This window comes from Micromonas pusilla, assembly GCF_000151265.4.
Source record: "Micromonas pusilla CCMP1545 genomic scaffold MICPUCscaffold_6, whole genome shotgun sequence".
Taxonomy (NCBI): Eukaryota; Viridiplantae; Chlorophyta; class Mamiellophyceae; order Mamiellales; family Mamiellaceae; genus Micromonas; species Micromonas pusilla.
Window position 1 is genome coordinate 722,559 of NW_003315887.1, and position 12,325 is coordinate 734,883.

The 12,325-nt window shown below is 69.3% G+C and overlaps 7 protein-coding genes across 7 annotated transcripts; 4 read left to right on the forward strand and 3 right to left on the reverse strand.

The window, feature by feature from the left end:
* Nucleotides 1-540: 540 nt before the first annotated feature.
* Nucleotides 541-873, forward strand: MICPUCDRAFT_18054 (uncharacterized protein; the record flags this gene model as incomplete). The annotated part of the gene is made up of 1 exon (XM_003059176.1): nt 541-873. One exon carries the CDS (start codon nt 541-543, stop codon nt 871-873), a length of 333 nt encoding a protein of 110 aa, XP_003059222.1.
* A 324-nt stretch (nt 874-1,197) lies between these two features.
* MICPUCDRAFT_18196 (uncharacterized protein) lies at nt 1,198-1,872 on the forward strand (the record flags this gene model as incomplete). The annotated part of the gene is made up of 1 exon (XM_003059177.1): nt 1,198-1,872. The coding sequence occupies one exon, from the start codon at nt 1,198-1,200 to the stop codon at nt 1,870-1,872; it is 675 nt and encodes a 224-aa protein (XP_003059223.1).
* Nucleotides 1,873-1,981: 109 nt separating this feature from the next.
* Nucleotides 1,982-3,655, reverse strand: MICPUCDRAFT_58866 (uncharacterized protein; the record flags this gene model as incomplete). The annotated part of the gene is made up of 1 exon (XM_003059476.1): nt 1,982-3,655. The coding sequence occupies one exon, from the start codon at nt 3,653-3,655 to the stop codon at nt 1,982-1,984; it is 1,674 nt and encodes a 557-aa protein (XP_003059522.1).
* Nucleotides 3,656-3,779: 124 nt separating this feature from the next.
* Nucleotides 3,780-5,327, reverse strand: LHCA (chlorophyll a/b-binding protein, psi-associated, chloroplast precursor). The gene is made up of 3 exons (XM_003059477.1): nt 5,145-5,327; nt 4,533-4,707; nt 3,780-4,345 (listed from the first exon to the last, which is right to left on the reverse strand). The coding sequence occupies exons 1-3, from the start codon at nt 5,297-5,299 to the stop codon at nt 3,968-3,970; spliced, it is 708 nt and encodes a 235-aa protein (XP_003059523.1). The 5' UTR covers nt 5,300-5,327; the 3' UTR covers nt 3,780-3,967.
* Nucleotides 5,328-5,638: 311 nt separating this feature from the next.
* Nucleotides 5,639-6,505, forward strand: MICPUCDRAFT_27297 (uncharacterized protein). The gene is made up of 2 exons (XM_003059178.1): nt 5,639-5,768; nt 6,062-6,505. The coding sequence occupies exons 1-2, from the start codon at nt 5,654-5,656 to the stop codon at nt 6,328-6,330; spliced, it is 384 nt and encodes a 127-aa protein (XP_003059224.1). The 5' UTR covers nt 5,639-5,653; the 3' UTR covers nt 6,331-6,505.
* A 54-nt stretch (nt 6,506-6,559) lies between these two features.
* MICPUCDRAFT_47542 (uncharacterized protein) lies at nt 6,560-8,949 on the reverse strand (the record flags this gene model as incomplete). The annotated part of the gene is made up of 3 exons (XM_003059478.1): nt 6,560-8,482; nt 8,612-8,710; nt 8,863-8,949. The coding sequence occupies 3 exons, from the start codon at nt 8,947-8,949 to the stop codon at nt 6,560-6,562; spliced, it is 2,109 nt and encodes a 702-aa protein (XP_003059524.1).
* A 1,194-nt stretch (nt 8,950-10,143) lies between these two features.
* Nucleotides 10,144-12,306, forward strand: MICPUCDRAFT_40245 (uncharacterized protein; the record flags this gene model as incomplete). Its single annotated transcript, XM_003059179.1, has 1 exon — nt 10,144-12,306. One exon carries the CDS (start codon nt 10,144-10,146, stop codon nt 12,304-12,306), a length of 2,163 nt encoding a protein of 720 aa, XP_003059225.1.
* Nucleotides 12,307-12,325: the final 19 nt, after the last annotated feature.

The following is a 12,325-nucleotide window of genomic DNA, read 5'->3' on the forward strand; positions in this document are numbered from 1 at the left end:
ACGCCGCCGCCCGCGGCGGACTTTTTCCGCGCGCTCGTCATCATCAGCGCGCCGCCGTCGCCGCCGAGCTCCGCGAGGAGCTCGGCGGACATCATCGGCGCCGCGCCGTCGTCCGTCGACGTCGCCATCCTCGACGCGCGCGCCCAGAATGGGTGCGCGCGTGTCGAGGCGGGACGTCGCGAGGAGACGCAATGCGGCACCTCTCGGACACGACGAGACGGCATTCGTTGGTTGAAGTCATGAGCTCACGCCGACTTTCCATCGGCGTCGAATCTTCAATCATTCCACGCCGCGCCGCACATGGGCGACACGTTCGCTCCCATCGGCGAGGTCATCGAGTCCGCGTTCGGCGACGGGTTCACGGGCATCATGGTCGCGCTCGTGATCGCGTACCTCGTCGCCGGAGTGCTCGTGTTCAACCTCCCGAACCCGCTGCGGTACTTCGCGCCGGGCGCGAGCGCGCGCCGAGCGAAAGAAAGAGCGCGGAAGACCGCCGTCGCGAACGGCGAGACCCCGGAGGAGGAGACGTTCCCGGACCCGATGCCGCCCGGAGACCTCACGAACGAAGAGCTCAGGCGGTACGACGGCTCGAACCCCGCGCTGCCGATCCTCCTCGCGGCGAAGGGGCGCATCTTCGACATGACGCGCGGACGCGACTTCTACGGGAAGGGCGGGCCGTACAACTGCTTCGCCGGGATCGACTGCTCGCGCGCGCTCGCGAAGGTGAGCCTGGAGAAGAAGGACCTGAACGCGAACTGCGCGGATCTGTTCGCGAGCGAGAGGGACGTGCTGAACGACTGGGTCGCGAAGTTCGAGGCGAAGTACCCGGTCGTCGGGAACGTCCTCGACTCCACCTACGACGGCGCACCCTAGAGCTAGGGCATCACCATCAGCATTATTACTGTAGAATGTCGCGTGCCATCATCATCAAGACCTTCTCTTCTATCCGACGCGTCTCGCCACTCGCGCCCGCACGGCTACTAGATGGCCGCGAGCGCCGCTCGAGCCGTCGCCCGTCTCGCCTCGCGCGCGTCCCACGCCTCCGTCGGCTCCGCGCGCGTGCCCTCGACGAGCGCTCCTCGATCGTCGTCGCGTTGCCGATCTCACCGCGCGTCTCGCCGCTCGCTCGCGCTCCCGTGCCTCCTCACCGTCTTCGCGTCGTCCCCGTTCGCGTCCGCGGCGAACAGCGCGATCGACATGTCCGCGAAGTACCCGAAACCGATCGTCGTGGACGCACCCGAGGGCGGCAACGCGACCGCGGCGTGCATCTTCCTGCACGGCCTGGGCGACACCGGGCACGGCTGGGCGGACGTCGCGTCGCAGATGCCGTTCGAGGGAGTGAAGTGGATCTTCCCCACCGCGCCCACCATCCCGATCACGCTCAACGGCGGCGTGAGGATGACGGGGTGGTACGACATCAACGACCTCTCGGTCGAGGGCATCGTGGACGACCGCGAGGAGACGCTCGCGTCCGCGAAGTATATCGACTCGATCGTCGACGGCGTCGTCGCGGAGGGGATCGACCCGTCGCGAATCATCGTCGGCGGATTCTCCCAGGGCGGCGTCGTCGCGTTGACGGCGGCGCTGCGCAGCGACAAGAAGCTCGCCGGCTGCGCGGCGCTGAGCACTTACCTCGCGATGCGAGACGACTACCCCGCCGCGCTGGGTCCGCACGCGAAGTCGCTGCCCGTGTTCCTCGCGCACGGCACCGCGGACCAGGTGCTCCGGTACGAATACGGGACGCTCACGAACGAGAAGCTCGGCGCGTTGGGCGTGAGCGTGGACTTCAAGACGTACCGGGGGATGGGGCACAGCGCGTGTCAGGAGGAGTTTCAAGCGCTCGCGACGTTCATCGCGTCGTGCTTGAAGTGAGCGAGCGAGCGCGGTGCGTGTACGAGTACGTTAACGAAGAAAGATGTTACGACAAGGCTAGCCGGCGAAAGAACGCCGACTTTTGGCGCTACAGCAACACGACGAAGCTCTACAGCAACACGACGAAGCTCTTTTCGCCCTCCTTGCGAATCCTCGCGATGCGCGATATCGTCGCCTTGAGCTCGTTCTTGTCCGCGTCCGTGTTGAGCAGCCCTCTCTTCCGCAGCTGCTTCGTGACGTCCTTCGTCGTCGGCTTCGCCCCGCGCCGGAGGAGCTCCCGCAGCGCGGCCTCGATCGGCGGATACGCCGCGGCGACGGCGGCGGGCTCGCGCTCCGTCTTCGCCGCCTTCCCCGGCCTGGCGGCGACGTCGTCGTCCGACCTCGCGCGCTTGATCCCGGCGCCGGCCGCCGTCGGCTCTTGCTTCACGGCCGCCGCCGCCGCCGCCGCTTCAGAAGCGGCGGTCGCGCGCGCCATCGCCTCCGCCTCCTGCTTCGCCATCTCCGCGGCGCGCGCCTGAAGCTTGTTCTGCTGCTGCAAGAGAAACGGGTGCAGCTCCTCCTGGTCCGGGTCCACAAACTCGGAGTCGCTGTCGCTGTCGCTCAGGCCTCCGTTCATTCCCCCGAGGCCCTCCGCGCTGCCCCCTAACCCGCGCATGATCGTCCCGTCCTCTTGCTTCCCGAGCAGCCTGCGCATCTCCTTGCCCTCGTCGTCCAGCTCGTCGTCGCCGTCGTCGTCGCTGTCGTGCGCGAGCCTCGGCGGCGGCGGCGGCGGCGGCTCCTCCATCTCGAGCTCGTCCGCCTCCCCGGCGCCCTCGTCGTCGCTCGCGCCCTCGTCGTGCTCCCAGTCGTCGCCCTCGACTTTCGCGATACCTCGCGCGCCCGGCGCGTTCTCCGCGTTCGCGGCGTCTTTTTTCTCGTCGTCGTCGTCCCCCGCTGCGGCTTTCTTTTTCCTCTTTCTCTTCGAGTCGTAATCGTTGTCGTCGTCGTCGTCGCTCGACACCGCGGCTTTCACGTCCCTCGAGCCGCTGTCGCTGAGGCCGTCGTCGTCGTCGCCGCCGCCGCCGGTGTGTGCCTCGAGCCACTTGCTCGCGTTCGTCGCTCGTTTCCCCGCGGCCTCGATCTGATCCTCCGCCTCCTCCAACGTCAGCACGCGACGCGACGCGTCCGCGCGAAAGTTGTACCATCGCTCCAGAGGCACCGCGCACACGTCCGACGTGTTCGCTTGCATCATGAGCAGGTAGAAGTTCCCCGTCTGCCCCGCCTCTCTCGCGCCGGTGAAGACGCTCTTTTGCTTGCCCCCGTTCGCGAGCGCGAGCGGCGGGAACGCGGTCTCGACGTCGGACGTCACCGTCCTGAGCTGCCAGTCCACGGGCGCGGCCTTTCCGCTCTTAAACTTGGGCGGCTTCGCGCCCGCGAACCGCCCGACGACGTACCGACGCACGGGCGCGAACGCTCTGACGGCGTAGGCCTTCGTCAGGACGCCGTGGACTTCCGCGTCGTCCGCGAACGCGGGCGTCTCCGCGGGGAACGGCCTTCCCGTCGCGGGATCGCACAGCTCGAGCGCTAACCCGGGGTAGGTTTCTCTCAGCATCGTCGTCACGTCCGCCCTCGCGCTGAGCACCGCGGCGATCGCGTTCGCGGGCGTCGCGGGGGGCGGGACGGGCACGACGACGTGCGCGTCCTCGCTCGCGAACTTGAACCGCAGCTTGACGGGCGCGGGGACGATGTCCCCCATGGCGGCGACGCGCGAGATCGTGTGCGCGACGAGCAGCCTCGAGATCATTGTTGACGTTCGAGGCGAGCGCGAGCGCGGCCGCTTCAGTTGGTGGTTCGAACTCTCAAACGCTGACGTCCGTTTTTCGAGCGGCGCGGCGGAGGGGCGCGACGCGGACGCGGACGAGCGGCTGAACACGCGTGTTGAGACTCTCTCCACTATTACAAATCTCGAATCCGCCGCGAGCGCTCTAACAGCGTTCTCGCGGCCACGACGCGCGCCGCTCGCGCGCGTCGCCACCCGCCTCTGTCCTCCTATCGTCGCCTCGTCGCAAAAGGTTTTATCACGCATCATCAGATCGCGTCGACGTCATCCGTCGATTTAAAGGCTCGCGAGGTGCTCCGGGATCGACATGATGTTCGACGCCATGTTGCACCCGAACGGGTCCGTGACGTGATCCTTAAGCGCCGCGACCGGACCTTCGCGGTACACGATCGCCTGGACGACGATGCCGACGAACGCGATCATCGCGAGGCGGCCGTTTTTGATCTCCTTGACCGCCATGCCGTCGCTGTTCATCCCCATGGGGTCCCACGGGAATTGGTCGACCACGCCAGACTTGCCGGTGTCGAGCCAGCCGCGGATGCGCTTGAGCTCGAGGATGCCCATCACCGGGAACTGAATCGCGAGGAGCGCCAGGGGCGGGAAGTCAAAGTCCGCGGCGCCGACGTCGTACCACGCGGGGCCGATCCCGAGCACCTCAGGGTCGTTCCATACAAAGCGATGGCGGGGTGGAGTTGAAAGGCGTCAGTTGAAGTTGAAAGGCGTCGCGGTCGGGGATTGAAAGCGAGGGACCCTGGGCGGAGAGATGCGCCGGCAAAAGTCCTTAAGGATCGGCGTTCACCACGCGAACGCGGTCGTATGGGGACCAGTGTATAGAACGCACCTCAGTCGCCGTGATGCCCGCGACGGCCATCATCGCCCACCGCGCGTTCATGAGCTCAGCCTCCTGGTAGTACTTCAGGCGCTGGGGGTCCGCGCCGAGGCCGAGGGGATCGAACCCGAAGTCGCCGGGGAGGGTGCCGTCGAGGTGCGCGGGCGCGACCGTGGAGTCCTTGATCCTGTCGCGTTCGAACATCGATTCGAGAGGACGGACGATCGACGCGGGGAGGGGGAGGCTCTCGCGTCAGAAAAGGCGACGAGGTCGAGGGGTCGCGCGCGCGATGGGGAGGGACGAAAACGACGCGAGCGGCGTCTCCGCGTCGCGCGATCGCGACGTCGGCGCGCGCGAGGGCGCGCGACGCGATGTCGCCGCGCGCGCGCGCGTCGCGCGCCGCGATCCGCGCCGCGACGACGCGAACGGTCGCGAGGGTGGGATATGTATCGCGACAAGATGCCATCACATGAATCACCCCGTGCCGCTCGCGAGCGACGGAAACGACGGCGACCGCGCGCGCGCGACGATCGCGACGCGTCGCGGACGTCGCGAACGCGTCGACGCGATCGCGACGAAGACGCGGACGCGCGACGAGGAGCGGTCGACGAGCGAGTCGCGCACCAGAGCTCGCGCTGCGCCTTGACCGTGAGGCTCGCGCGGGACGAAACTTTCATCGCCGGGGCCGCGACGAACGCGGCGCGGGAGCCCGCGAACGCGGAGCGCGCGCCGCGAACGGCGGACACCGCGGTGAGAGACGTGGTGGTGAGAGCGGCCATCTTCGTTGAAGGGGGCGTGCGGTGTGTGTGCGGGAATGCCTCGTCTCCGGCCGGCATCGCGCGGCGTCTTCGCTCGCGACGACGCTTTCTTTCAACTCTCCCGCCACGCTCTCATTGGTCAGAACCGTTTTTCCGTGATTTCGTCGTTGAAAGCACCGCGTCCTCCTTTCAACGCGCGCGTTCACCGGCAATTTTTCACCCACGCGCGCCGATCAAATTTCTCGCTTAGACCCGAACCAAAAAGAGCTCGACGCTCGACTCCTCGACGCGAGCGCTGCATTCGAGGTCGTAGGGTTTCAGCTCTCGACGCGCGCGCGTCGTCACTTCCGAAGTCGCGCTCGCACGCACGACAGAATGGCGACTCTTTCCCTGTGCGCGTCCATGTCTAGCCTCGCGGTGTCGAGGCCGAAGGCGACGCTCTCCTGCAAGTCCCCGGCGAAGGGCATGACGATGAAGGCCGCGCTCGCGGGTGCGTGAGAGCGCGGAAACTCGGAATCTCGCGCGCGTCGACGACGCCTCGCAATTCGTCGCCGTCGTCGTCGCGGAGAACGCGCGGCCTCGCGCCGTCGCTCGCCCGCGACGCGTCGACGCGGCTCGAATCAGTCCCCATGCTATCGCGTCGCCGCGCGCGCCGCCCCGGCGCGCGTCGCGCGTCGCGTCGCTCGCCGTCGTCCCCCGACCCGTCGACGCCGCTCCGGCATCGAAAACCCTCGCTGACGCGCTCCGCCTCTCCCCTTTCCTTATCCAACTGTCATCCGACAGCCCCGACGCCGTTCCGCGCGGTCGCGCTCCGCACGCCGACGACGCACGGCCGCGGCGCGCTCGTCGTCGTCGCGGGCGGCAACAGCATCGGGAACACGCTCCACGGCACGCGCCGCGCGCGCGCGCGCACGTCCGGTTTCCGCGCGCGCTTGCAGTCCCCCACCGGCCGCAGGGTGCTCAAGGCGCGGAGGGCGAAGGGTCGCAAGTACCTCGCCCCCGCGGGCGCGGTGAACGGGTGGAACAGGGAGAAGAAGAAGTCCCTCAAGTGATCGAGTGATGGGCGACTTAGTTCTTACGCGCACGTACTGTAGGGGGGGATTCTTTATAGCGGGGTGACGGCGAGGAGGCGAGGACGAGCGGAGACGACGAGGCGCGCGGAGGACGGAACGCGTCGGAATCTCGTAGTCGCGGTTCTTTGTGAATACGCATGTCGTGACGTGTCCGCGCGCCTCACCACACCGCGCCGCCGCTCCCTCGCGACCGCGCGCTTTCATCACCTCACATCCGCTCGACCTCCTCCTCGTCGTCGTCGTCGTCGCCGCTGTCCTCCCCTCCCTCGCACTTGCGCGCCAACGTCAGCAACGTCTCGCTCGTCTCCTCCGCGTCGTCGGCGGCGACCCCCCACTGCGACAGCAACGCCTTCCCCGCGCCCGCTCGCGACGCCCTGCGCCACTCGTCGTTCACGCGCCGCAGCTCTGCGCCGTACGTCGACGTCGACGCGACGCGCGTCATGATCGGCGCGCTCGACGGGTTCCGAGAGGAGGGCCCCCCCCCGCTCGCGAAGAGAGACGGAAACGGCAGCGGCAGCGGCAGCGGCGCGGCGTGGACGCACCGCGTCCTCGGGACGCGGTACGTCGCCGCGCGGAGCGCGGCGTCGAGGCCGCGCCGCGCGTCCTCGACGCTCGCGCGCGCGCCGTCGTGGGTTCTCGCCCCGCGCAGGACGTACAGCTCGGCGCGCGGCTCGACGACGTCGCGATCGACGCACCCGGGGGTGAGCGCGACGGCGTCGGCGTCGTCGGCGAGCGACGCGGCTCGTTCGCGCGCCGCCGCGTCCCTCGCCTCCTCCTCGCGCTCGAACCCAGACCCAGACCGCTCTTTCTCCGCGCGGCGGCGCTGCTTCGCCTCCTCCTCCCTAGCGAGCTCGCCCGCGCTCGCGACGGCGCCGCACGGGAACCACGCGTCGACGGCGACGAACGGGCCGTCGGCGTTGACGCGCCGCGCCGTCGCGCGCATGTCGCCGGCGCCGACGCCGTCGCGCGCCCGCGTCCGCCACGGCGTCGACGACGACTCCACGCACGCGGCCGCGAGCGCGGTGCCGTGGTACTTCGAGCGCGCGTCCAACCCGGCAAGGAGCTTCGCCCGCGACGCGGAGAGCGGACGCAGACCGAGCTGCAGCGGCGCGTACAGCTCGCACTCGGCGCCGAGCGTCGCCGACGCGAGCGCCTCGTTGAGAAGCGCCGCGCGGAAGTCCCCTCTCGCGTCGTCCGGACTCGCGCTCGACGTTGTTAATTCTTCTCTCGACGCGCGCAGCGAGTGCGCGCACGTCGGCGTCGCGCTCCCGTACTCGTCCCTGAGCTCCTCGAGCGCGGCGGCGGCGAACCCTCCGAACCCTCCGAGGTCGTCGAGGAGGACGTTGAAGCCTCGCAACGCGTCGCACTCCTCCGCGAAGAAACGTATCCGGTCTCGGACCTCCTCTCTTCTGTCCTCGGTCTCGATCCACGCCGCGCCCTCGCCGAAGCCCGCGAACGCGTCGACGCCGTGCCACAACCCGGTGAGAAGGCACGCGCTCCGCGGGTGGAACATAGCTTTGCCGAAGTCCGTCCAGCTGTTGACTTCGCCCGGCGTCTCGAGACGCGCCGCGGACGCCTCCAAACGCGCGGCGGCTTCTTCCCGTCGCTTCTTCTTCGCCTCCTCCTTCGCTCTCTTCGCCTCCGCGTCGAGCGAGGAGAGCGAGGGTTTTGGTTTTGGTTTTGGTTTTTTCCCCGGCGACGCGAGGATGTGGCTCGTCATCTTCGCGCGCAGGGCGTCGATCGCGTCCGCGCCGCCGCCGCCGCCGCCGCCGCCGCCGCCGCCCCATTTCTTCCGCTTCCGCCCGTCCTCCTCCTCCTCCTCCTCCATCTCCTCCATCTCCTCGTCGGTGTCCATCCTGTCGTCCGCGTCCGCGCCGTCTTCCCCCTCGTCGTCCTCGTCTCTCCAACGCTCCTGGTCGTCCTCGAGCTCGCGAAGGAACGACGACTTGCGCTCCGGGTCTCGCCGAACGACTTTCGCGGCGCCGCCGTCCCACGTGAGCACGGGCGGGGGGAGATCGCCGTCGCCGACGACGCCCGCGCCGTCGCCGTACAGGTGCCCGGCGCGTTTCACGCCGCCCATGGCGCCGCACAGGTCGAAGAACACGAGCCTGGGGACGTACGTCGGCGCGCCCTGCGATGAGGGAGGGAGGGAGGGAGGGAGGGAGAGCGAGGTGGAGCTCAGGGACGCGGCGAGAGAAGAGACGAGACGAGACGCGACGCGACGAGACGACAGAGGTGGGCACCGGTCGCGCGCGCGCACCGAGTGCGTCTCTCCCACGCGGTACGTGACGCCGGAGTCGAGGTCCGCGTACGCGCTCGCGTCCGCGTCGTCGCTCTCGGCCAAGCCTTGGGTCTCATCCTGGGACGATGGAGGACGCGGAGGGGGAGGGCGCGTCAGATCGGCGCCGCGGCGCGGCGCGGCGCTTCCGAGCGAGCGAGCGACGCGATCGATCGGTCGATCGCTCCGAGACGCGGGCGACGCGGCGACGGACGCGCGGAGGAGGGCATCACCTGAAAGTTCCAGAAGTGCGCGCCCGTCCAGTTCGCGCGCGATCCGAACTGGAGCGTGATGACCTCGCCGAGGGCGCCGGACGCCATGGCGCGCGTCGAGATGTGCGCGCCGCGGAGATGAAGTTCTTCGACGAACGCGAACGAACCGTCGAGTCGCGCGCGAGCGAGATCTCGCTCTCGTCACAATTCGCCCGCGCCGGGCGGGGATGGCGACGTCCGAGGGCGATGAAGCCGGCGAAGGCAGCCGCGGCGGCAGCCTCCGCCCCGAGCACGACGTCGCGGACCTCACCGAGGACGACGACGACGACCCGAACCGCGACCGCGGGATGAAGCTCGTCGGCGGCGAGGGCGGCGATTTCGTCGCGCGCGCGCTGTCCACCGCGGACGACGTCGCGGACGCGATCCGCAGGGTGCAAGACCAAGGCGCGCTGTCCACGACGGAGTCGGAGAGCACGGAGCCGCTCCTCGGGCTCCTCGGGCAGCTCGGAATGACGCGCGCGGAGTCGTACGAGGCGATGCTCGACGACGCGCTCGCGCTCCTTCGCGCGCGGATCGAATCGATGTCGCAGGGGAAACTCCTGACGCTGCTCGACGAGTCCTTCCCGTACATCGGCATCGAGGAGCTCAAGGCGATCCCGCTCGCGGCGCTGGAGCGACTGAAGCCCGTCCCGAGCTCGTACCTGAAGCAAATCTCTCGAGACGCGGACCTGTTCCGGCAGCTCCCACCGGACGTGCAGCGGCAGTGCTGGGAGTTGAGACCGGCGTTGCTCCGCAGACACGCCGCGCCGGTGCTCGTCGCGTACAGGTGCGTTCTATACACTGGTCCCCATACGACCCCGTCGGCGTGGTGAACGCCGATCCTTAAGGACTTTGCCCGGCGTGTCTCTCCGCCCACCCCTCGCTTTCAATCCCCGTCCTCGACGCCTTTCAACTCCAACTGACGCCTTTCAACTCCACCCCGACATTCGCTTGTATGGAACGACCCTACAGCGAAGAGACGGCGACGACGATGCGCAACCTGGACTCGGACCTCGTGCTGACGCCGCTGAACGCGGAGGAGGAGTGGGGGCTGTACCCGCCCGGGCAAGCCCCCGCGGAGGGTCCGTCCGCGCCGAGGGCGGCGCCGGGGTTGCCGCGGCGGTCGCTCCGCCGCGCGTCCGCGTCCGTCGCGCGTCTCAAGAAGATCGTCGGCGACAGCCAGGTGCGTTCTGTACAAACGTTTGTTTTTCACCCATCGCCCGGTTTCAACATTTGATCGCGTGGGTCCCTTTCAACTGACCGATGAACTCACATTTTTTTGTATGGAACGACCCTCAGACGCTGTACCTCGGGATCGTGTCGCTGTGTCGCGCGCAGTACGCCGAGCACGGGTCCCCCGCGGCGTGCTCGCTTCGATCGCAGTTCTTAATGGCGCTGCACGACGAGGAGCAGACGGATCTGTGCGCGAGTGATCGGTGCCATCGCCTCGCGTGGCTCGCGGACGCGTGCGCGCGCGACAGGTGCGTGGACGGGCGGCGGCTGACGGAGATTTTGCAGCTCGTGGAGACGGCGGTGTTCGACGCGAGCGCGGGCGAACGCGCGGCGGCGACGGAGCGGAAGAAGAAGGCCGCGGCGGCGAAGAAGGCGGAGGCGGCGGCGAAGAAAGCCGCGGCGGCGGCGGCGGCGGCGGTGGAGCGGAAAGAGCGCGCGGCGGCGGCGCGCGTCAAGCCGAAGATGAAGGTGCAGTTCACGTTCGGGAAGAAGCCCCCGGCGGCGGCCGTCGCGGACGGCGACGAGCCCGCGGTGGAGGAGGACGGAGAGAGAGAGAAACCCGCCACCGTCGCGGACGCGGACGCGGATGCCGCCTCGAAGCCCCCGGACGACGCCCCCGTCCCGGCCGCGATGGACGTCGCGGACGGGGAGGAGGACGCGCCGACGCCGACGCCGACGCCCGGCCCCGCGCTCGCGGCGGTGAGCGTGGGAGGCAACAACACCGCCGTCGGCGACGACGACGACGACGGAAACGGCGGCGGCGAGAGCGACGCGCCGGCGGGGAGTATCTCGCGCGTGAACGACATCGGCGGGGCGTCGGACGAGAACCTCCTCGGCGATCTCGGGATGGTGTTGCGGGACCCTCCGGTGTTGAACTTGTTGCTTCACGAGATCGTGCGGACGCTGGAGACGCTCGCGCGCGGCGTCGGGACGAAGGGCAAGGCCAGCGGAAATCGCCTCGGCGGTCTCACGAGGCTCGTCGCGATCGCCCTCGGCGCGAGGAGAGTGCTGCGAGAGTCGAAACCGCGAAGGGAGCCGACGATGCCGGCCGCGCCGAAAGAGGCGACGGAGGAGTTCTACCCGCTTCTGCGTTCGATGTTGGAAGAGTCCATCGCGCGCGCGGCGGCGGGCGAGGGCGACGAAGACGACGCCGTCGCGCGCGCGAGGGAGGAGAAGGAGGACGGCGAGGCCGAGGAAGGGGAACTGAATCGAAGCGACTACGTCGAGGAGAAGATCGAGCACGTCGGCGAGGACGGCGAGATCACGATCGAGACGCGGCTCGTCCCCAAGGCGAAAGGGTTGACGTTCAAGATGATGTCCCCGGCGGCGGCGCGGCACGCGAGGCTCGTCTCGCTGATTTCCGAAGGCGACCTGATGCGCAAGGTGGCGCTGACGTACGCGCTGCGACGGCTGCATCACGGCGACGTCCGCGCCGCGCGTCCGGTGTTGCGCGCGATCGCGAACGGCGGCGCGTCGGACGCGAGCGTGTTGGACGAAGCCGCCGCTGCCGTGACGCTGGCGCGGCGGCTCGCGGCGTTGAACTCGGGCGTCCGCGCCGTCGCCGCCGCCGCGCCCGGGACGTCGTGTTGGAAGCACGCCGTGGACGGGTTCTTACTCCGCGCGTGCGTCGCGAGCATGGAGACGCACGAGGAAGTTCTGAGGTTGATACTCGCCGTGACGGACCGGCCGACGATGACGGACGACGTCCTCGCCGGGCTCGTCGAGACGACGCTGCACGCGACGCGGAAATCGAGAAGGACGCACAAGCGCCGCGCGAAACAGATCGTGTACGAGTACGAACCGCTGCAGCCGCTGCAGCGCGGGGTCGTCGCCGGGCGCCTCGGCCTGGGTCTGGGCGGCGGCTTGCTTCACGGCGGCGGGGCCGGGGGCGCGTTCCACGGCGGCAGCGGGACGGACACCGGGTACGCCTCCGCGGGCGTCGGCGGCGGGACATCGGCGGCGGATTCGGACACGGACCGCCCGGGGTCGCCCGGTTTCGGCGGCGGCGTCGACGGCGTGCGGGCGACGTATCAGCTCCTCGCGCAGCAAGCGAGCGGGAGATTGACGGAGGAGAGAGCGCCGAAGTTGCACGAGTACCTCGCGCGGCGGGATCGGAGAGACATGCGACGCGCGGGGGGAGCGGACCGGCCGTTCTCCCCGGACGGGACCGATTCGCGACCGTTTTCGCCGTGAGCGTCGAACGAACGCGGTA